At 38.3% G+C, this 21,171-nt stretch overlaps 5 protein-coding genes and 1 non-coding gene across 12 annotated transcripts; 2 read left to right on the top strand and 4 right to left on the bottom strand.

The window, feature by feature from the left end:
* Positions 640-2,474, bottom strand: LOC105177321 (UDP-glycosyltransferase 83A1). Its single transcript, XM_011100438.2, has 2 exons — positions 1,895-2,474; positions 640-1,708 (listed from the first exon to the last, which is right to left on the bottom strand). The coding sequence occupies exons 1-2, from the start codon at positions 2,370-2,372 to the stop codon at positions 822-824; spliced, it is 1,365 nt and encodes a 454-aa protein (XP_011098740.1). The 5' UTR covers positions 2,373-2,474; the 3' UTR covers positions 640-821.
* On the top strand, positions 4,712-4,784 carry TRNAA-UGC. The gene has a single exon. It is a non-coding gene; the product is annotated as a tRNA-Ala (tRNA).
* LOC105177322 (50S ribosomal protein L6, chloroplastic) lies at positions 4,945-7,892 on the bottom strand. 3 transcript variants are annotated; one of them, XM_011100439.2, is made up of 4 exons: positions 7,791-7,892; positions 7,292-7,366; positions 6,875-7,183; positions 4,945-5,429 (listed from the first exon to the last, which is right to left on the bottom strand). In XM_011100439.2, exons 2-4 carry the CDS (start codon positions 7,324-7,326, stop codon positions 5,093-5,095), a joined length of 681 nt encoding a protein of 226 aa, XP_011098741.1. In that variant the 5' UTR covers positions 7,327-7,366; positions 7,791-7,892; the 3' UTR covers positions 4,945-5,092. The 3 variants fall into 3 exon arrangements, with proteins under 3 accessions (XP_011098741.1, XP_011098742.1, XP_020554825.1); XM_011100440.2 differs by having other exon boundaries at positions 7,292-7,371; positions 7,791-7,852; XM_020699166.1 differs by lacking the exon at positions 7,791-7,892 and having other exon boundaries at positions 7,292-7,380.
* LOC105177324 (protein RIK) lies at positions 8,064-13,985 on the top strand. Of its 5 annotated transcripts, none has more exons than XM_020699163.1 (12): positions 8,064-8,330; positions 8,852-9,092; positions 9,633-9,731; positions 9,868-9,902; positions 9,976-10,051; positions 10,338-10,433; positions 10,514-10,600; positions 11,152-11,245; positions 11,333-11,450; positions 11,891-12,359; positions 12,631-12,692; positions 12,982-13,285. In XM_020699163.1, the coding sequence occupies exons 1-12, from the start codon at positions 8,266-8,268 to the stop codon at positions 13,112-13,114; spliced, it is 1,575 nt and encodes a 524-aa protein (XP_020554822.1). In that variant the 5' UTR covers positions 8,064-8,265; the 3' UTR covers positions 13,115-13,285. The 5 variants fall into 5 exon arrangements, with proteins under 5 accessions (XP_020554822.1, XP_020554824.1, XP_020554823.1 ...); XM_020699164.1 differs by lacking the exon at positions 12,631-12,692 and adding an exon at positions 13,533-13,971 and having other exon boundaries at positions 8,067-8,330; positions 13,194-13,376; XM_020699162.1 differs by lacking the exon at positions 12,631-12,692 and adding an exon at positions 13,533-13,985 and having other exon boundaries at positions 8,069-8,330; positions 13,139-13,376.
* On the bottom strand, positions 14,167-17,394 carry LOC105177361 (glycine-rich RNA-binding protein 2, mitochondrial). Its single transcript, XM_011100482.2, has 5 exons — positions 17,246-17,394; positions 16,122-16,268; positions 15,978-16,046; positions 15,531-15,637; positions 14,167-14,951 (listed from the first exon to the last, which is right to left on the bottom strand). Exons 2-5 carry the CDS (start codon positions 16,258-16,260, stop codon positions 14,376-14,378), a joined length of 891 nt encoding a protein of 296 aa, XP_011098784.1. The 5' UTR covers positions 16,261-16,268; positions 17,246-17,394; the 3' UTR covers positions 14,167-14,375.
* On the bottom strand, positions 18,103-21,015 carry LOC105177325 (exocyst complex component EXO70B1). Its single transcript, XM_011100443.2, has 2 exons — positions 20,761-21,015; positions 18,103-20,610 (listed from the first exon to the last, which is right to left on the bottom strand). The coding sequence occupies exon 2, from the start codon at positions 20,237-20,239 to the stop codon at positions 18,272-18,274; it is 1,968 nt and encodes a 655-aa protein (XP_011098745.1). The 5' UTR covers positions 20,240-20,610; positions 20,761-21,015; the 3' UTR covers positions 18,103-18,271.

Genomic DNA, 21,171 nt, shown 5'->3' on the forward strand with positions numbered 1-21,171 from the left:
AATGATAAATAAATTATAATAATACATATAAAATAAAATAAATATCACCTGCCTGATGGGACACAAATCTATAACCTTGAATTTGTTCATATGACTTGAGCACTTTTCCCCAATAATTTATTTTTCTATATTAAATCTAATTTTACCATTTTCAAGAAAACATAGAGCTTTGGGCGGATTCCACTCTGGCCCATCAGCCTAATCCATCTCGGCACAAGTAGCTAACCAGGTATTTGGGCCTTTAACATAATAGCTTCTGGGCCGCTTCAATCCAACAGGGCCATGGCTTCTTCAATCTCAGCCTCTAGTTGATAGGCTATGTATAATAGCTGCAAGAGTTATAAACTAATTTATGGCTAAAATTTCGAAATGTTTTAGTTATCTATCCGAATATAAAAAACAAACCAATGTTGCACTCATAAACGACGGTGAATGATATTATTGTACCAACTTTTTGTTAAACTAAAAATACTCTTCAATTATAAGATAACTAACTTATTTAATTTTATAAATCTTATATTAACTTAAAATTAATTTTCTTTTCTTACTTTCTTTTTTTTTTTTTAACGTAATATACTGATATATATATATATATATATTACTCTTATTTATTATATATTTTTTAAAACGTGAAAAATTATTCATTATAGATACATAGGAGCAACATGCCGCTACTTAAAGATTTAAAACATTGCTGAAAGGATCAGTGCTGATAAAGTGACAGCCCAAGATTTCAAGCTAATGTGATCTTACTGTCTTAGCACAAATTTGTCCATGATCTATACATGCAGAGGAGGATTCAACTCTGCTTTCAAAAGGGACTAGTGCTTTTCTTTGATCCAATCTATGAACTTATGGAAGTTCTTCTGAGACTCCCCTCCTCCTCCGGCACAAGCTGTCGTCTTAGCCTGAAGGTCCAATGCCTTAGTTTTGTAACTTTTATCAGTCAAGAGTTGTTCCACCTTGTGCTTGATCTCATCCTGTCTGATGATTCCACTTTCATCTTTGTCCAAGCCTAGTCCAACTTCCCAATGATCGACAATGTATGTCTGGTTAAGGAACTGGTCGGCGAAATAAGGCCAGCACAGGAGAGGGACCCCACTGCTTACACACTCAACGGTAGAGTTCCAGCCGCAATGGCTCAAGAAACAGGCAACAGAAGGGTGGGATAAGACCTGTTGTTGAGGTGCCCAATTGATGATTTTCCCACGATTCTTTACTCGTTCCTTGAATCCCACCGGGTACGCCTCATCAATATCTTTAATTATGTCTTGCCTTACGACCCACAGGAACGGCCTGTTGGTGAGTTCCAGGCCTAATGCCAGTTCTTGGAACTGAACTTGGTCAAAAATGGTGAAGCTCCCGAATGCAACGTACAGGACAGAATTGTTTGGCTGTTGGTCCAACCATGCCAGGCAAGTGGAGTCTTCGGGCCAGAAGTAGCCTGCTGATTTCCCAATGCGGCTGCTAGCGAGCAGTGGGCCTATTGGCGTACAATTGGGGATGAAAGTGAGGGCTCCGGGCTCCAAATGTTGAGACGTGTTGCAAATTAGCCACTCTGCTAGTTTTGCTGATTTGTTGTTTTCTATGATAACATTGAAGATAATCTTCCGCATGGGATCAGGGAAGCATGTCCATGCAAAGTTCATTGGGGTCATTGCAGGCATGGATGGAGACAGCCGAATCAACTCGTTCTTCAAGGGTGTTCCTGTTGGAGAAGATTTTGAACAAATCATATACTGCTTGATCAACACACACACACACACACAAACGTGTATTTCTGAGTGTAAATGCAGTTTGCTTAGTCTTAATATCTTGATTTTTTACTGACACATACTTCATCTGTTTCTGATCCTGAGACCGAATCCTTTGAAGTAGACAAATATACACTTACCATCAGCGTCAATGATCCCATCATCAACCAATTTCTCCGCGCTGATCACTGAGGCCAACAGGGCCACGGAAGACGGCAAGAATGCAGCTTTCTTGATGCAGAACTTTTCTGCAACCTGCATTGCCCCTGCCAAATAACAGTCAGTAAGAACACATGTGATTCCATCACCTTCCGTTCCATTCATCTTCTCAACAAGAGCCTCCAGCTTCCCCGGCATGTCCTTGGTTATTGCTTCAGCTAACTTTCCATGGTCATTTCTGTCTTCATCGGACTCTAATCCGTCTGAAACTGAAACCAAACTAATGAGTTCATGTACGTTCCCCGTCAGCGCCCTGAGAACCCGTCCGTGATTGAAATCAGTGTTCACAAATGTGACTCTGATTCCATTGTTGGCTAAACACTGAGCAACCTCCATCAGGGGAATCACATGGCCCTGTGCGGGATATGGTATAGCCAATACATGATGTGTTTTTCCCATTTCTCCCACTTTGTTTCACTTGCAGATTCTGTTGTTAATCACCTCAAGCCCGTGAACCTAGTTGTATAAGTGGATATGGTGATGAAAATGAGGCTGTCGTTTCTTGGAGGGTATTTGTCGGTAGTAACGTTGGAATCGGTTATTTAATGTGTGAGTTTTGTTGTATATATATGTTCATTTTTAGTTCCTGGACATTGCTTTGTTCTTGTAAATAGGCCGGAATGTAAATGAGAACGCGTCCATTCTGAGTGAAGTGACAATGGGTGAAACCTAGTCCATGTTTGGTTGGACATGGATTCTTGGATTCAACATTGTTAGGACAATGCTGGGCTTTCCACAGTGATATGCTCCCAACTAAAAACTCAGCCCATTTGCAGTAAATATGTCCAGAAAGTTCTCTGTATCAAACACAAGTCCCAAATCGTGGACGTAGAGATTGTCAGGACAAGAAGAGCTAATTTTCTTACAACAGTCACTCCTCTAAAAGTAGAAGCCGTCGCAAATAATGTTCAAGACCCTCAAAACCGCAATAAGAGTACCAAAACTCCAGATATTCCGCCTCCTCTTCCCCTTCTAATTAAAAGAATAAAAAGACAAAATTTATTCCGCCTCTCACACAATCAGTTGATGTTATTTCTTGCATCCTAGTTTCGATTTCCTGTCCTGTTTTAAAGATGAGAAACGGATTTCGTTATGCACATTTCTGAAGCTGAATGCCATAACATAATGTACGTATCTTTGTCACATTTCTCAATATTCAAAATGCATATTAACAAGCACAGTTGCATTGACAAGATCCTGTTTCATTCTTTATTCAGACCAACTGCATTTTTTATTTTTAAATCTTGTTGTAATTTTATTTTATTTAATATATATAAAAAAATTCTTTTTTCTTTTTTGGGTATCATTTTTTCTTTTCTCTCACATCACTTTCTCTTTCTCTGAATCAGATATTGACACATACTGTCTTGTGATGATGCTGACAGAACAGACGAAGTCGTGTTTGTTGGTTAGTTATAGCAACACGATCTTGGATGCCTAATCGGTCATTCAGTATCTTTTCTGAGGGGACAGATTTTGTTGAAAGAGAGAAAAGAGAAAAGGGTGGGCAAAATCTAGTGGCACCTACTGCACAAAAAGGAACATACAGTAAAACCTCCATAAATTAATACTCTATAAATTAATAAACTCTCTAAAATAATAAAATCTTCCGGTCCCGACTTGGGCCTTTGTAAAAAATCATCAAATTCGATAAGATAATAAGATAATAATTTTTCAGAAAATTCCTTTATAAATATTAGGTCCCATTAAAACTCTAAATTAATAATTCATAAATATTACAATTATAAATATTATGGTAATTTACTAAAATATGAAGTTTGTAATGCTTTACGCATTTGATCATTCATGGATGATTTTGCGATGCCTTTTAGAAGAAAAGACATGGTTAGATGTCATGAATTGTTTTATTTTCATATTGAGATTTAAGTATATGTTTCATCATCATGCATGAATATATTTAATTGGCTATAATAGTTATTTAAGTGCAACGAATTAATGTAAACATGTATATTTAAGTAATTTCAATGAATTGATACATGCGTCTACGAATATAATAGTTAATTGTATACAATATAAATATATTTAATTAGTTACAAATAATTGATTGATGCATGAACATAATCAATGAAATATATATGAATTCATTTATTTTCAATACATATGTACTAAATTTGTTAAATTTAAAAAGTGTCTCTTTTAATTAATAAAATATTAATTTATCGATAAATTAATATCTCTCTAAATTAATAAAAATTCATGGTCCCAAGATTATTAATTTATAGAGGTTTTACTGTATACCACTCTTTGTCTCTTTTGGGTAATTGCATATGAGTTTTCAATTGTGATTTCATAATTCATAGTGATGTATATTGTATGGTGATTGTTTCATTCCAAATTAATAATAGGGATAATTATATTCTATTTTTTTATATTTAATATAATTATATATAAAATTTATATGATTTGAAAAATTATCTTTTAACACTTTTAAAATTTATCTTCGTATAACAAATTAGTTCATTCGTTAATCAAAATTTAATGAATTGTCGATATTGAAAAAAAAAAACTCAACGAAAATAAATGTATGAGTGTGATTTGATCATAAAGAGATTTATTTCACTTACAATAAATCCGTAAATTCAATGAATTTTGGCTAATGGAGGAATTTACTTGTAAAATAGAAAAAATTTTGGGTATTAAGAATAATTTTTAAACTATATAGAATTTACAAGAGGACCAGTTTTTTAATATGGTTACATTCGTTGAATAAACAAAACGGGGATGTAGCTCAAATGGTAGAGCGCTCGCTTTGCATGCGAGAGGCACGGGGTTCGATCCCCCGCATCTCCATGTAATTCTCTGTTTTTGTTCAACTCTGCTATTTATTCAAAGTGCGATTGGAGTAAGTTCCCTTTTTTCTTTTTTCGTGATGGGGTATGACTGAACCAAGTCAATAACAGCATAGCAACTGCACTGCACTTTTAATCAAGGTGGAAATACTCGCACAAAATAAAATGAAGATCAGATGATAATACTACAATTGAATGAACTAGTTCTTGAAGTCAGTGAAGCAACACCACTGTTCAGAAATTATCTTCAATAATCATATAGACAAGAAACGAGGGACCGACAAAATTAATGGTAACAAGTACATCTGTTTACTTCTTCTTGCCTGCTTTACCCTCCTTTCTTCTAACTACTTCATCAGCATATTTCACACCTTTACCTTTGTATGGCTCTGGAGGTCTCCATTTCCGGATTGAAGCAGCAAACTGACCTATTTCAGATTTATCGTATCCGCTCACGATAATTCTTGTGTTTTCTTCCACCTTCACCTGCAGGCCACTGGGGATTGCCATTCTAACTGGATGAGAAAAGCCAAGATTGAGAACTATGTCTTTTCCTTCAACAGCAGCACGATAACCAGTGCCTACCAGCTGAAGTCTCTTCTCAAAGCCTTTAGAAACACCCACCACCATGTTATCAGTTAGGGTCCTGGGAAGATCATTCAGAAAATAAAAACAATATCATAAGATGGGAGAGATAAAATCAGTGCCCACACAAGAAGTGGAAATCTGCGATAAGATCATGTCAGGATTTTGCAACCAAGGATGGAATTTGGGGGGCGGGGGTGGAGGCACCCAGGCTCGCCCTCAAACTTTCTAATTCTTTTTTATGGAATTATGCATAAGTTTTAAATTTTGGGTATAAATTGGCCTTTCCCATTATTAAATTGCCCCCCCTACAATGTGACTATATGAAGCCAAAGTAGTAAAGCCCGATATAGAAATTTGTCCAGTCCCCTCAAGCTTTCATTTATGGATCCTTCTTGTATCTGCAACATGTACTATAACTTTGTCATGAACAATCCGATAAGCAAACATAGTTTCATTTTGACAGAGAATAGAATGAATTGCTAGAGCGGACAAATGTTGCAGCAGTTCTTCGGTAGTTGCATGTAGTCTGTTCTCTAAATCAGTTGAACAATATGCTTCACATATTGAAACGCATAGGAACTGGTTGCAATACAAAGGCATACCAATGTTATCCATTCTTTGTAGATTAGAAACTGATTTTATGGATACAGGAAAGAAATGTGAGCTTATGAAGTTTAACTAGGGTAATGGTCTTAAAAAGGTATATTGTCCATAAATTCTGTAGCTGAGGAAGGCAAAGAGTACGGCTTTAAGTGGCTATGTTGATGTATTTCATACCTCAGTAGATATTTGAAGACTGATTTAGGTAGTACCAGAGAAGATATCAAACATGACACCGAAACTTAAGGAACTCTTCTGTCTCAACCTCAGGCAAACAGAAACAGTCTGTCATTTGATATTTGTTAATACTCTTAGAATTAGCTGGTAAATATAATTACCAAACATGAATCATCACTTATATCAGTGTGTGCACATGGCTGCATAATTTTTGGAGCCTTTACTAATCTAAAAGTGAGAAACAAATTCGGCGAATCCTAACTTAAAAAATCCGCGGAGAATATGTAGCAAAAATACTTCAATCATAACTACGAAAATTTCCTTCATAATAATCTCTCTTTAGAAAAAGAAAAACAATATCAGGGTTCAAGTCAAAATTTAATTGTTATATTCAGAGATCCCGTGTACGAGGCAAAATCTGGACTATGTAATATCCCATTAAGGCATATGAAATGATCAGCAGAAAACATAAGAAGGAAATCGGGCTATTAGAAGAAGTTTTCAATCTTTAATCTTTTGGCTGTGTAAATTATAAACTACATCTTTCAAATTAATTCAAAAGATAAATCAAGAACTCATCCGCACTAACTAATTCCACAAACATCTAGCTTCAGGATTCCCAATACAATACCTTAAGCAAAATATTCACTATGCATAAAATTGCAGACAAGATATTAAGTGTGTATAGTGGAGACATCTACGGCAGTAGAAAATGCAAACAAGTACCTGAATAAACCATGCATCTGGTTGGCTCTTCTTGTTTCTACTGATTTTTTCACCCTGAGAGCTCCAGACTCTTCCTTCTCAAGTTTGATTTCTCGTGGATAAGTAAGAGCAAGCTCCCCCAGAGGGCCTTTCACTTTCAAATCTTGGCCGTCCATCGTGAGAGTCACATTGGATGGCACCGTAATCGGTTGCTTCCCAATTCTTGATTCCTTGCATTCCACAATCTTTCTCACAACAGCGACACGCGGTGCAGAAACCGGAGAAAAACGAAGTCCATTTGCCTCCCCAAGAAAAGGGCAGCTCAAGTAACTGATTTGAAGCCAAAAAGAATGGGGTCAAAAGCCTCAGAACACCATGAACAGAAGTACATTTTCCGAGACTCGGAAATGTGGTACATTCACATATATGTTTTCTCACCTAGATTGCATCGTAGCACCAACCGGACATCCCATCAGAGCTCAATTTAAATGCCCCCCAGCAACCAAAAGCTCACTGCACTAACAAAACTTTTGCATTTCATTAGTTTGATATTACCTCGTTCCTAGAGAATCTAACCTATCCTCATAAACTTTTCAAATTTAGTCATAATCAGTAATACTAATGCACAAAAGCCAAACTTTATGACGAATATTCATTCATTCCTAGTCACTTGTTAAAGCTAAACAATGTGGTTTCTCTGAACTCCACACAAATTCAGATTCCATAGAGGAGACATTGGGATGGAAAATAAATCCAACCAAAATGTAAAAGAACTCATATCCCCTTCCAGTTACAAAACAACAATCAAGAAGCTTTCCCAAATTCAGAACAGCGTCTCTGGAACAGAGTCAAAGTGGAACCAGCGAGATGCACATCAAACAAGTATATAAACACATAATAAAGGAAGAAAGAGAGAGAGAGAGAGAGATTGCAGTACCTGAACCTGGGGTAGAACGGAAGCAGAGAGTGAGAGAAAGAAGTTAGCTGGTTAGGAATTTCGCAAAATTGGGGATAAGGTATTGGAGAAACAATAGAACTATGATGTTGGGCCTTATTTTGTAGGTTGCAGTGGATAGGCCCAATAAGAATTGGGCCACTTCATCCATGTCATAATATACTGGGCTCGGTAGATTAGGCCCATGAAAAATGACATGAGTGTGGTTATCAGCACGTGCAAGTCACATGCATCGGCCATGTATGATGTATCTTGCTTGCTGCCTTACCTCTAAATATTGTGACAGGAGACCAAACTCTTTTCTCCAGCCTCATAAACGTTGGAACCCGCGAATTGTGGTACGATTTTCACGCGAACAGACAGACGGACAAGTAAACATCGCGCAATTTTAATTCTGAAATCGGGAAAGTACAATTGATCGAGGAGAATAGGGTTGAAGAAGTAGCCCACAAAATCAATGACGGAGGATAGTTGCCCTAGGGTTTCGTCGTCGGAACCAGATTCAGCGACGACCAAGCAAAGGTGGGATGCTTTGATTTTATGGAGATTGACTTAGTTTGCCTCAGATTTTTTAGCTTTCTGTTTTTGCCACTCTAGACGTGGTTGGATATTTTTGTTGTTTTCTTTCACTTGAATTTAGTTCCGCCCCGGGAATGAGCAAAAAGATGGAAAATTCGCTAATGGGTTATGAAAATGAAGTTCGAAATTTTGTTAGAACTAGCTGGACTGAATGTTGCTCTTTTCTTCTATCTTGATTTGCCTTTTGTTATGAGTTTGACGGAGGTCGTTGCCACTGCAGCGGAATCTCGTCATTCCCATAGAAAAAGACAATTTGACATAGGAGAGAATACGGAAGAGACCTCTACAGTCTATAGAGTGTGGTTTTGAACTTGAAATCTGAAAGTGAAATTTCTGACTGGTGGTTTGGTCCACCTTCCATGTTGTGCTTTCATAAAGCATTAACCCACAAGTCTCCAGTATTTAATTCCACTGAAAAATTAAATAAGATAAGCGGTTTTAACAGTTGTAAGCGGTTTTTGTAGGAAAAAGAGAAAGTGGGATCAGCCCGACGAGTCATTTGTTTCTGCTGGTGTAGCTTTTCCAGGAATTTTTCCACTGGCAAACATGGGATCTCTGGCCAGGATAACTCTGCCTGCTGTCTCCCCGGTATCTGCTTCTCCTGCAATCCCTTTTCCCACTTCTAGTGGCACTCCGCTGCAAGTTGTTCAGGTGCCTTTACAGCAGCATGCTGCTGCAATTGTCCAAAAGCTAGTCCAAGTAAGGGTATATTGAAGTTCGGCTCTTCACTTCTGTAAATACATGTTTATGCACTCATCTTTGTGATTTGTGGCCCTCTCATTCGTGGTCAAGTACAATATGCTTACTGACTGACTAAACATCCCCTTTTAACACAGTGCTGTTTCTATTTTCCATCCACTCTGTTGATTCAAGAAATGGTTTTTAAGACCAACTCTTCGTTATTTGGCTTTTTTCTGTTTCCAAAATTTCATGCAATCGACTTGGGTTTTGTCCCATTGGGTTTGGGTGCTGTTGGATCTGCACAGGATAATGTAATAAAAGTGCAAGAGTGGACGATATCCTGTATAATCCAGTGGCTCACAAACCCCATAGGGTAATATCTATGTTGGTAGCATCTACTAGAACCATTTAATCTTTTGATTTTCTTTTATTAAATTTGAACAAAATATGTTTCTTCGGTTGCTACTAGCTTTATTTAGTAATGCTTCTGGACACTTGACACACTTTTAGGACTTTCAACCCACTTTTGTTCTCACACAGTTCATTTTTTCTTTAAATTTATAGCCAAAGATCCAAGATGAATTAATAGCAAGAGAAATTGTCATAAATGATGCTGATTCTGCTATCCGCTATAAGCTCACCAAGCGGCAAACCCAGGAAGAGGTAAAATTTCAATATTTTGGCTTATGTAATGTAAGGAATTCTCAGGATACACATATAGCAGAATTATGGTGCATAAGTGTTTCTATTTGGTCTTGGTTGGGACCTGGGAGTTGATAATTTATTTGACACTTTACAGATCCAGAAGACTACAGGGGCTGTGGTAATAACTCGGTAAGCCAGTTGCTGGTGATCTTTCCATTGTGTTTACTTTGCTTTTCTTTCACTTATGGATTGGAACTTTCAGTGGAAAATACCGGCCTCCTAATGCGCCACCTGATGGTGAGAGACCCTTATATCTTCATATATCGGCTGCTTCACATGTAAGCACTCTTGTCTTGTGCATGGTATGAAAGCTAGTCAAGAGAACTGTTAAGACCTTGAGTTTTGATTCTGGCAAGATATTACTTTTCGTAAGTTCATCTATAGGGCAATTGTTAGATGAAGGCTTCTATGCCGAAAAGATATGTTCAGTTGAGAAATTATGATCCTGTCTGAATTCTGATGCCATTCACGTTTTGAACATTTCCCGTCTTTTCAGTATTCAGTTTTGTGTTTGTTTCTTTCGAATTGTTTTTGTTATGTTTACATGTTATGTTGTGGTTTCAGTTGGAAACAACGGCAGAAAGAATCAAAGCAGTTGATCATGCTGCTGCTATAGTGGAAGAAATGCTGAAACAGGCAATAGTGAGTAGTGGAGCTAAGGTAATTCTGACTCTGAGAGATATTGCAATCTAAATAATTGTGCATACTTGATTATTTCAACTCCACATGCTGTGTCTCAGGTTGATCATTTATTGTATACACGTGTCTTTTTGGGATTTGAGGCAGACCCATCGTTGAACATTGTCTCACGCATCCGTGGCCCAAATGTGAGCTTTTTCTTACTCATTTCTCTCCTTTTCTTTACCTCATTATTTTGTTTACTTCAGTTTTTCTCTTTGATGTCTGCCATGTTTTTTGGAGGATATGGATAGAGGACTGTGTTAAGAAAGAGACCTACCACTTTCTACTTGAAAACATTATGCACTGTCTCGGTCTCCCTTTATAATTTGCCTACTCTTTTGGATTTTTCTCATTTAATCTGTGACTTATGCCTGGGTTTTTATGGGGAGCTGAGTGGTGGGACGGGAGAATGCAATAGTTCAGTTGCCTGGTTTACTATGCATTTCTAGAGGTGTTTTATGGTTATGGTCATGCATGGTTATTGTTAGACCATTTTAGTGCTTTGTCATACTTGCAGTTATCTTTACAATTATGCCAAACCTGTTGCATTCTTGTTTTAGCTATATGTTGATCAATGACTTAATTTGTTTTTTCTCATCAAAGATAAGAGATTCTAATGTTTGAAGCTTTCTCTATATCTCCATGCAATCTGGAGAGATTCTTTTGTGTTGCTGCTGGTTGGGTTTTGTAAATGCAGGACCAGTATGTAAACCACATTATGAATGAAACAGGAGCAACTGTCTTACTAAGAGGAAGGGGTTCCGGGTATTCTGAAAATGGGCAGACTGAAGGTTGCTATTATGGTGCATTTTGTTAGCATTTGCTATTATTTGCATTGGCATATTGGTCATATGTCTTCTGCTTTGCCATGCTTGCAGAAACGCAAGAACCATTACATCTGTTGTTATCAAGCAATGACCCACACACTCTTGAACGTGCAAAGCTCTTGGCGGAAAATCTTTTGGACACAATTAGCACTGAGTGTGGTGCATCTAGGTAATTGATTTTTTTTAATGCTCATTTGTAAGGTGAACTTAGGACTGTGCCCATCATAAGGGCAGTATTCCAACAGTATATTTGTGTCATATCTTTTAGAGAATTTATTGTATTCATGAGAGACTGATGGTGTCACCCTTGTTATATGTTGAGACCTATCTAATTATGTGAACTCCAATTTGACTTGTTTCCAAGAATTCTCAATCTTGTTATACTTCTTCAAGGGTTCATGTATCTGTATTCAAATGGGAGGGGAAAAAATTGATACAAGTTCCTTGAATTTCTTACACCAAACACGATGCGTGAATCATATAATGAAGTGCTTGGTCAATTTATGAATTACTATTGGTTGAATTCAGACAAGTATCTGTTTCAATCCATTAATCTACCTCCAGTTTTTGGAGGATAACTTATTGCCTTGTCATGGTCATATGCTGTAGGGTATCTTCATGCAAGGAGTATGGGGCTGTGCCACCTCCACCTCAGTTGCAGGCTGGAATCCAGAGTCCGGGAAGTGCATCAAAAGTGAGAGATATAGCTCCTTTCAGCTCAACTGCTTTGGCTGCTGTGAGCAGTGTCGCCTCTCAGGGTGCGCTATCTCAATCTATTGGATCGTCAAATCCTGGCCCACCACAAGCAAATACCGCTTTCTATCCTCATGGTGTGACAAGTGGAACAAGCTATATTGGTTATGGTGGAATATATCCACAAGCCACACCATTGCAACAAGTTGCCTTAGCCCTTAGGCAGTCGACTTCTCCAGTCACTGCTACAGTTTCTCCCGTTACCACTCCAGCTAGCATTGAGCCACCAACAGAGGTGAACCTCCCTGTGAAAGATAAGCGCTCCCAGAAACGGAAGTTCCAGGAATTACCTGCTGCTGCAAAAGGTCCAGCAAATCAAAACCAGGTATGGCAATTTCTCCTAATCAGGGTAGCAAGGGGGGAGAATGGGTCAAAAATTTCCCATCTTTATAATATGTCCTCTGTTTTATTTCCCACATTTTCTTGGCATCAGACTATTCACGCACTCTGAATGAATTAGTTGCTTAATATGAGTGTTGACTATTGAAGTCCAAATTCTTCTACATAAATTGTTGCATTTATATTACATCTTTATATTGAAGCTAAATTTATTGCTGTAAGTATCTTTCTCTGATTTTTATTACTTCTTGTTCCAGGTATTTTCACTGACCTTGTATGAAGCTAACAGGCTGATACTGGACCTCTATGTTGGACATTTGTATCTTTCACAGGGTTGAAATCAAGGTGGCATGATATAGCTGCTTGCTATTTCATTGCTTTGTTTCTGGCGCTCGGCCAGATACTATGCTCTTTATTTCGTATCTGTTTATGGTTTTTGCATGGAGTGCACACGAGCACCACTTTCAGCTCAAGTTTTCTGACAAATTATGTTGATGCTTAGGAAATAGAATTACTGATAAATGAAACCTATAGAAGCTTAGTCCTGTGTCTACTTGTACTGATGGATTCACCATATCTCTTGAGTTCCCTCTTAACTCATATAATAGTTTGAGGCTGGTGCTTTTCTGCTGTTTTCATGTTTATATTGCCAAAGGCGGAAATTTTGAGCAGAGATTTGCATGCTTAATGAAGATTTTGCTAACTGCATGGCTTTATGACACCATATTCCTGCTAACTTGAGGGATCTGGTATATGCTTTCCCAGAAGAATATACAGGGATCAGAATTTCCAATGCCACGTGAACTAACATCACATGTAGGTGCAAGAGACAATTTGGTTGACCAAGATCCAAATAAGTTTGTCAAGCCAGCGCCTGATGGAATGCCTCCACCTCCTCCTAGGCGCATATCGCCTCCCTCACCCCCACCAAAGTTTAGCCCAACCCCAAAAGTGCATGGAGACAACAACGGGATACACAGATCAAAATCAGAGGCTGTACCTGGTAAATTTTGCTCTTCTAGCTATTATGTGAATTATTGTGATTCATCTCCTTTAGCAGGAAATGGTCCCAATCCTGAAGCAGTTGACCTCAACTTATCTGTTCTCTATGTTCTTACTGAAAGTATCTTTTTTTCCTTATAAAAAATTGTCTTGTTAGATACTTTAATCCAGCTGCTGGAATATGGAGATGATGATGATGATGACAACCTTGAGGAAACGTCCACAGTGCCCTTAAAAAACCATTCAAGTTCTCCCACTGTACCAAAACCTTTCTGGGCTGTATGAGTTTGATAACCTCGACCACCCACCCACCGGGGATTTGGGTGTTTGGGAGTGGAGATTCTATCCTTCGCAGAAATGCTACCTGGATGAAGGATAAATTTCACAACCTGATTGGACATGTAGCAGTTCTCATTACCACTACTTAATTGAGGTATTGGTGCTCCCTCCGGAAAAGGCATGTATTATGTCCTGTACATTAGTTGTAGAGATTTTCCGAAAATGTTTTGGGTTTTGCCTGCATCATGCACGTCCTTTTTGGCGTTAGATCTTTGTCTAGTTCTCAGTTCCAGTTTAATAAAGTTAATTGTGAGCCAGTCGATTTGAGTGATGCTCAAGCACGGAGGGCCAAAAAATAAAGGAAATAAACGGTGCATGCAGAGCCCAGCAATCCAACGAACTCCCTTGACCTTGGGAACTAAAATGGAGAACTGGGGAAGCAAAAAGTGAAATAATGTATCAAATCCTACACCATTTTTTTTCTCAAAAATCTGGAAGATCGAACCTCGGCAAGTAAAATCCACAATGTATGCGGTTGACCTGTATTTATGCTAAGAATTAAGAATCACTTTGCGAGCAGAAAGTCGAGTGGTACAGCACCAGCGGTGAAAAGCACAATAGCAAAAGCACATAATACTGGACCCAAAGGAAAAATTATTGCCTCATGTTCACAATGCAAAAGACGCAATATAATGGCATTTTCTACTAGTTCCGGAATGATTCAACCCCTGGTATTCGCATAATCATTTGGCTCATCATTATCATCCCTGTTGTTTTCGTCCAACATGCCCTGCCCAAAATCTTCATTTCCAGCTGCTTGATTACCAACCAAGGAATCTTGGCTTTGTTCGCTCATCCTAGTTGTCTCGTCATTCAAAATAGAAGACAAGCCAGCTTGACTTCCAGAGAAATTACCGTCACTGCCACCATAGTTTCCAACACCTTGCACAGAATCACCACCACCATACCCGCCGCCTCCTCCACTAGTATAACTGTCAGCACCACCAAATCCACTGCCTCCACCAGCATACTGGTTGCCGCTGCCAAAACCTCCGCCTCCACTGGCATACTGGTTGCTGCCGCCCAAACCACTGCCTCCACTGAACGGAAGTTCCCGGCCAGGAAACCCGCCACGTTGATATCCTCCACCCTGATATCCACCCCCACCATAGTTACCACCCTGACCACCATAATTGAATCCACCACCACCACCACCACCACCAAATCCACCTCCAAAACCCCCACCCCGAGGTTTCTCGGTCGCATAATTCACCCTAATTCTTCGCCCATGTAGATCCTGAAAAATTCATCATTAGACGCTTCAATCCCAAACCAAGTTGAAGCTTTATATGCAGAAACATAGCAATGCTACTGAATTGTCAGTTGGAAAAGCTAATCGAAACCAGTCACAAACAAAAATTTGCAATATTATTTTGTTCAATGATGAAATTAAACCTCTTGAACAAGATAGACCAGGAAAAAAAAAAAGCTACAATCCACACCGATGTCTAAATTTTACTTAGAAAGTCCTAATGACTAATTCCCCTCAACATAAGCTTTAGCATACTCTTTTCTCCTTCCACTGCAGTAAATTGCTAGAAATTGAAGGGTAATTTGTTGCTTCAACTCAATGTGAGTCGACATTGCCAGGAAATAGACATGTAAAATGAGGAAATGTAACATGCAGAAACTTGTAGAGCTATTTTCCCCAGAAAGCGTATTTTTCACTGGAAATTATTTGAAGTTAAAAATCTCCACACGAAAGAAAGGAATTTCTAGAAATTTACAAGTGTTTTGATTAATAATTATAAGGAACTTTCCGCTCAGTTAAAAATAAGTTTATGGTGCTGATATGAAGAAATTAAACCTCAATTACCTGGCCATCAAATGCCTGGATGGCACTGGAAGCAGCTTCACTTGAAGTGAAAGTAATAAAGCCAAATCCCCGTGACCTACCAGTCTCACGATCCAAAATAACCCTAGCTGCAAATTATTAAAAAGAAATTATGATTAATGTTGAAATCTGGAAATATTGGCCATCTACAGCAGCCTAAGAATGGCCCTCTCAGATATGCGGGCAGTCAATACAGTAAAGACCATTTGCACCCAATTGAAAGCAACAATCTGAAAGTCTACTCCATTGGTTATCTTTAAGGATAACCAATATGGCATATTTGTATCAGCATACATCACCAGAACAACAATTCTTGTTCAGGAACTATTCTAAAGTATCAACAGCAAATATCACAGTCACCATGTCAAAACGAAAAAAGGCAAGACCAATGAACATCAATTAATCAATTTTTTGGTAGAAAGACAATACCTTCAACTACTTCTCCATACTGGGAGAAAGCTTCCCTCAAACTCATTTCATCCGTGCTGTATGAGAGGCCTGCAAGAGAATAGCATTACATACTAGAAGACAGCAGAAGAAGTTGATTCATCATGAAGAACAGGACTACCACACCTCCAACAAAGAGCTTTGAAGATGATGACATGCTTCTTATTGCCTGAAAAAGTGAAGCATTTGGGGCAGAGAGTTCGGACGTAACATGCTTGGTGACAGTTTGTTTCAGGATGTTGCCAACTCTGTTCATAAAAGCCATTCCTGTACCTAAACACAAGGAACGCACCCAAAAAATAATAGAAAACAAATGTGGTTAGCACGAGCCATATTGAGTCAAATGTGTGTGTGTGCAACTGGTATGTTTGGCTATTCTAAGAGATATAAACATCTTGGCTCAAGCAGAACACATTGTTGAAATTTGGGTTGAGCATCAGTCAAAATTGTTATTGAGGTTAACTTAAACATCTAATAAGCCAATCAAAATGAGGACTAACTGAAGCGAACATGCATCACTGTCAAGTATATTAGTGGTTTCACATGTAACCTTCAATTCTAACTTATTTGCTCTAGTTGAATTAAAAAACACTGGATGACTATGGGTATTCAACCATGATATCACGTACTCATGACCTGAGTTGAAATGAGCTTTTACAAGCCATATTGTGCTGCATACAGAGAGCTACCTCTAATATCAAGACCTATCAAGACTTAATTCAAGTGATTTTCAGCAGAGAGTAAGAAAAAGGTAAACCATCCGCATTTCAATTCTGTTCCCTTCTCCATTCACTTTCTTCAAAAATCAAAAGCAAATCCTATTTCTAACCATAGAAAAAATTGCAGTAAAACCGCTGAAAATTTTTTAATAACGATCAATCTTCACAAAAGAATGTACACAAATCACAACAAAGGAAACCCTCCTTTTTCACTTCATTCGGAATCACACATTCTATCATACCAAAATAACACAAAAAATTTATATATATAAAGAATCACAGTAAACAGATAGTGGCATTAAAAGAACAAGAAGAAGCTGGCTCATTATTCCATATTTGATAATCTGAACTCCTTCCCGAAAAAAACAAAAAAAAAAAAAAAAAAAGCTCCGATAAACCCTAAAGCCTAGCTCCGATTCAAAGCGAAAATCCCAATGTAAACTATTAACCGATCATAAAAACGGCCCAAAAACTAGAGGAAATGGTATTAGGGTTTTAGCAGTAGAGATGCAAAGACGAAGAGAATCACACCTCTGAACAATTGAAAACTGCACCAGAGTTTCTCTCACTTTCTACACTCAGAAAAGGGTTTTGAAGTTGGAAATTCAACTGGGGCGCAATATTCTGTGAGTGAGTGCACATCTAGACCATGTGATCAATAGATATCGGCCCTAGAATTTGCATAAGGCGGTGGTCATTGGTCAACCATAAAATCAGTCTGTTAATAGTCGTCTGATTTTGGTTACTAATTTCGTGACATATGTTTTAATTTAGAATTTGATTATTATTTTTCTCCCACCATATAATCCATTATATACTTTCATTTCTGAGTGCTCTCTCTTTTTTCAAGAAAAATAAAATAAAATAATACTAAATTTAGCATAATGGTTTTCTGTTATATGGCCCACAAAAATGGTCTATTAAATATATTTGTGGAGATGCAATAAATTGATTCAATATTTTTCATTAGTTGATCATTTTTGTATTGTTTTTTCACTTCATTTGTTAAATGCACCGTAGCAGTCTCTTATCTCTTAAATATATTTTACGAGAATAATTATATATTATTTTTTTTTTTAATTATTAACGTATCGAATCAAAGTTTAAATTTAGTATCAGCTTATTATCATCCCTCGAGACTTCTCGTCTATCAGCTTATTATCATCCCGACAACAGTTAATGCGAAAAATTATAATTTAAATTGAATTTGGTCGAATCAGGATGAATTACAGGACAAGTATAATATGGTTATAGTGTGAATGATATGTAGTTAAGAAAAAAGTTGATTTGATCTAAGAATTTAGCGATTAATGCTGGCACTACTGCTCTTTGGCTAACAACCACTTTCCATTTTGAGAGAAGGGAGGGGAACAAAATTAGAGCATCAGTACCCAAAACTTCAAATTTCTATTATCAAGATATGTGATGAACAACTGATGAACCAAGAATGGAACTCTTACACAGTAGGATACAACGTTTTAAAAGTGTAAAAAGAATTCTTAAAAATATCGAGTTCCTTCGTTAATCAAGTCCCTACAGTACCATATACGGTTATCATCATTTCTTACCGTGTAACGATTTCGGGGATGCCTCAAAAAGATCTAATAGGAAAACCTCTAAATCATCGGACGTGTACTTGATGTGTTTCTCACTAATATGATTAATGTGTCGTCCAACAAACGTTCGATAAGCCTGGATTACCCTGAGGGAAGTTGAGATCCGAAGATCGTCGCGGAGCTGAGAATCTGGGACTGACCATCCTGTCTGGCTCTTGTAAACCTCCTCGAAAGCAAGATAAAAGCTCTGCAGTCTCTCCTTGAGAATGGTCCTTGATATAGAGTTGGAACCGGGATGCTGGATTCCCTCATCCTTTAGTAAGGCAAGAATCGAGCTCCAAGTAGCTCTCTCGTAATTCATTGCATGCTGCTGAAATTTCCCATTATGTTTCCGTATCCATTCATCGCCTAGCACGGTTCTGAGTTCTGAATTCTTAACCTTTTCAGCCATGTAATGTATGTTGTTCATCAAGAAAAGGTGCTGCAGTGATTCGTCCTTGTATAACTTAGATTTCTCATCAAGATTGCATTCCAGGATGGAGATAAGGGATCGGAAACGGAGAGCCATTGGAGACCTGGAGGGGCTTTCACCAACGTTCTCATCTTCAGTGATGGGACTCATGTTAGGTGAAACTGAAGGTGAACTTTCATTGTCTTGGTCCTTCAAGACCTCATCCAGAGTTTTGCTGTAATCCATGAGAGTCTTGATGTAGTTCATAACATATCTAGTGAGGTGATGGACTCCACCGCCAGGAAAAGCGTTGGCCGAGACATTGGAGGCAACAGCATTCTCAAATTCAAGAAACGTTGCCTTTGCGCAATCTCCCAATCTCTTTAGGATGTCCTGGCATTCATTTGTAACACAAGATCCAGCCTCGTCGGAGTATAAAGCCGCTATATCTGGAATAAGATCTGCGAGCACCTCGTACATGTCAAGAATCCGAATCAACTTTTCCGGTTGATGGGGCCCAATGGCTATGGCTTCGCAGAAGTTCAGAAGCTGCAAAATTGCCGTTCTTGATGACTCGGCAAAACAAACAGAACTCACTGATTCAAGCTCTCCAAAAATCTGATCCGTCAACAACTTTTCGCTCGCAAGATAAACCCGCACGAAAACCTTCATAGCTCGCATCCACCTCCTGATTTTGGAATTCAATGCATTCCACTCCATTTTCAAAACGTCTTCAATGCTAAATTTCTCGACTTCAAGAATAAAAAGGCAGTCATCCAGGGCATCCTTCTGGACGTTAACAAACACTTGAGAACATTCTCGACCATAATTTGAATCAAACATCAAATGGGCAATACTCTTCAGGTCTGGTATCACGTCTGGATGCACCAGCTCGATGATATATTCCTCCGAGGATCGAGCCATGCTATCTCTTTGGACTATATCTTCGACAGAATCATCCCCAGAGGAAATAACAGAGCCCGCCTCAATGATATCGTCCTCACTAGAACGAAAAGACATATGCTCAGGCTCAAAAGGCTGCCTATTCTGAACTAACAAGTGCCTGAACTCCTCCTCAAGCCTAGCCATTGCTGTCTGAAGAACATCATGAGCCCTACGCAGCAAACTCGTATCTTCACCACTGTTATTTAGACTCCTATTCTCCAAGGTCTCCGTTAATTTTCGAGCTTCATCGACAGCTTTCAAATACTCATAAGACTCCTCAGGGCCACAATCCCATATCATCAACCGATCATTCTCCCACTTGATGACTTTATCCTGAATCTTATTTAGCTGCTCCTCAATCTCATTAAGTCCCTCATGTTCTTTAAGTTCTTCATTACTGCTTTCACTAACTCTAGTTATATTGGTTAACTGTGACCCAAGATTTGCCAAGATTTTCCTAGCATCATCTGTCAAATTATGCTTTGTCTCCAATGCTTTCACAATATGCTGCACCGCAGCAATCAAGTCTTCTTCTGCTTCCATCACAGATGCTGCAGCTGTACAGTCTCCCATACCATACAAGAACCCTAAGCTCAAGAAATCTCACTAATACAAGAACTGCTTATGATATCACCACAAACAAAATCTCCAACACTTGTTATCTTGACCCAAAAATCCAAAACCTCAAGCAATCCAAGAACAACTTTTACAAATTGAACAAATAGCAAAACCAATTTAGTACAGCTCCTCAAGGTATTCACAAGGCAAGAATAATGAAGATCTGCAATTGCCAGCCCAAAACTTAAGAAGGTTTGATATCAAAACTGCAAAACAGCCCCTGGCTCAAGATCAACCTTTTGACCCCAATCCAAGAAAGTCTCAACATATATCTATTCTCAGAACTATCACAGCTCCGCTCCCAAGCAGCTGCCGAGAGCAAGAACCTGTAGAAGCTCAAGATTCTCACAAATCTTTGCTATATCTTGAACAAGAACTGAAGAAACCAACACACACACACACAGAGAAAACGTATCTCTGCTTAAGATAGATATTTGGAGAGAGGAAAGACGAAAAACAGAGAGAATATGACTGACCCTTTATTGATTAATCATCTCAGAAGCTGAAAAAGCCGGCATTAATGACTGATCTAGAGGACTTTAACGGATCTTCCTTGCTTTAATTCTGAAGCAAAAGAAAAACCCAATCTTTGTTGCTTGATATTTTACAATTTTCTTGCAACCGTCTGTCGCGGTAGCTTTTGAGTTTGGACCCTCCCACTCCCAGTCTTCTTGAAAATAATAAAAAAATACTAAAAATTCATGGGTAAGACAGTCAATCGGACTCTTCTTGAAAGTCGAGGTGTGTTTTCTTTTTATGTTTTCTCCTTTCTTGGCATAGATAGATATTAGATAATCAAAGTGGTTTACAGCGACATTTGGTTAGAACTACATTAATTGGATCTTTCATTGGTCTGGAACCTTCTCTTTTTTAACCTCATTGCTGGA

The sequence above is a fragment of the Sesamum indicum genome, linkage group LG15 (genome assembly GCF_000512975.1).
Source record: "Sesamum indicum cultivar Zhongzhi No. 13 linkage group LG15, S_indicum_v1.0, whole genome shotgun sequence".
NCBI lineage: Eukaryota > Viridiplantae > Streptophyta > Magnoliopsida > Lamiales > Pedaliaceae > Sesamum > Sesamum indicum.

Excerpts from the sequence above, each read along its gene's own strand:
- LOC105177321 (XM_011100438.2), bottom strand. The coding sequence starts at position 2,372 with ATGGGAAAAACACATCATGTATTGGCTATACCATATCCCGCACAGGGC. Across the intron at positions 1,709-1,894 it reads TGGGATCATTGACGCTGATG|GAACACCCTTGAAGAACGAG; the intron begins GTAAGTGTATAT and ends CTTCTCCAACAG.
- LOC105177361 (XM_011100482.2), bottom strand. The coding sequence starts at position 16,260 with ATGGCTTTTATGAACAGAGTTGGCAACATCCTGAAACAAACTGTCACC. Across the intron at positions 16,047-16,121 it reads TTCAAAGCTCTTTGTTGGAG|GCCTCTCATACAGCACGGAT; the intron begins GTGTGGTAGTCC and ends ATTCTCTTGCAG. Across the intron at positions 14,952-15,530 it reads TCCAGGCATTTGATGGCCAG|GATCTACATGGGCGAAGAAT; the intron begins GTAATTGAGGTT and ends TGAATTTTTCAG.
- LOC105177324 (XM_020699162.1), top strand. The coding sequence starts at position 8,266 with ATGACGGAGGATAGTTGCCCTAGGGTTTCGTCGTCGGAACCAGATTCA. Across the intron at positions 11,246-11,332 it reads TGAAAATGGGCAGACTGAAG|AAACGCAAGAACCATTACAT; the intron begins GTTGCTATTATG and ends CCATGCTTGCAG. Across the intron at positions 13,377-13,532 it reads AAAATCAGAGGCTGTACCTG|ATACTTTAATCCAGCTGCTG; the intron begins GTAAATTTTGCT and ends TTGTCTTGTTAG.
- LOC105177322 (XM_011100439.2), bottom strand. The coding sequence starts at position 7,326 with ATGGGATGTCCGGTTGGTGCTACGATGCAATCTAG. Across the intron at positions 7,184-7,291 it reads GGTGCTACGATGCAATCTAG|TTACTTGAGCTGCCCTTTTC; the intron begins GTGAGAAAACAT and ends GCTTCAAATCAG. Across the intron at positions 5,430-6,874 it reads CAGATGCATGGTTTATTCAG|GACCCTAACTGATAACATGG; the intron begins GTACTTGTTTGC and ends TGATCTTCCCAG.
- LOC105177325 (XM_011100443.2), bottom strand. The coding sequence starts at position 20,239 with ATGGGAGACTGTACAGCTGCAGCATCTGTGATGGAAGCAGAAGAAGAC.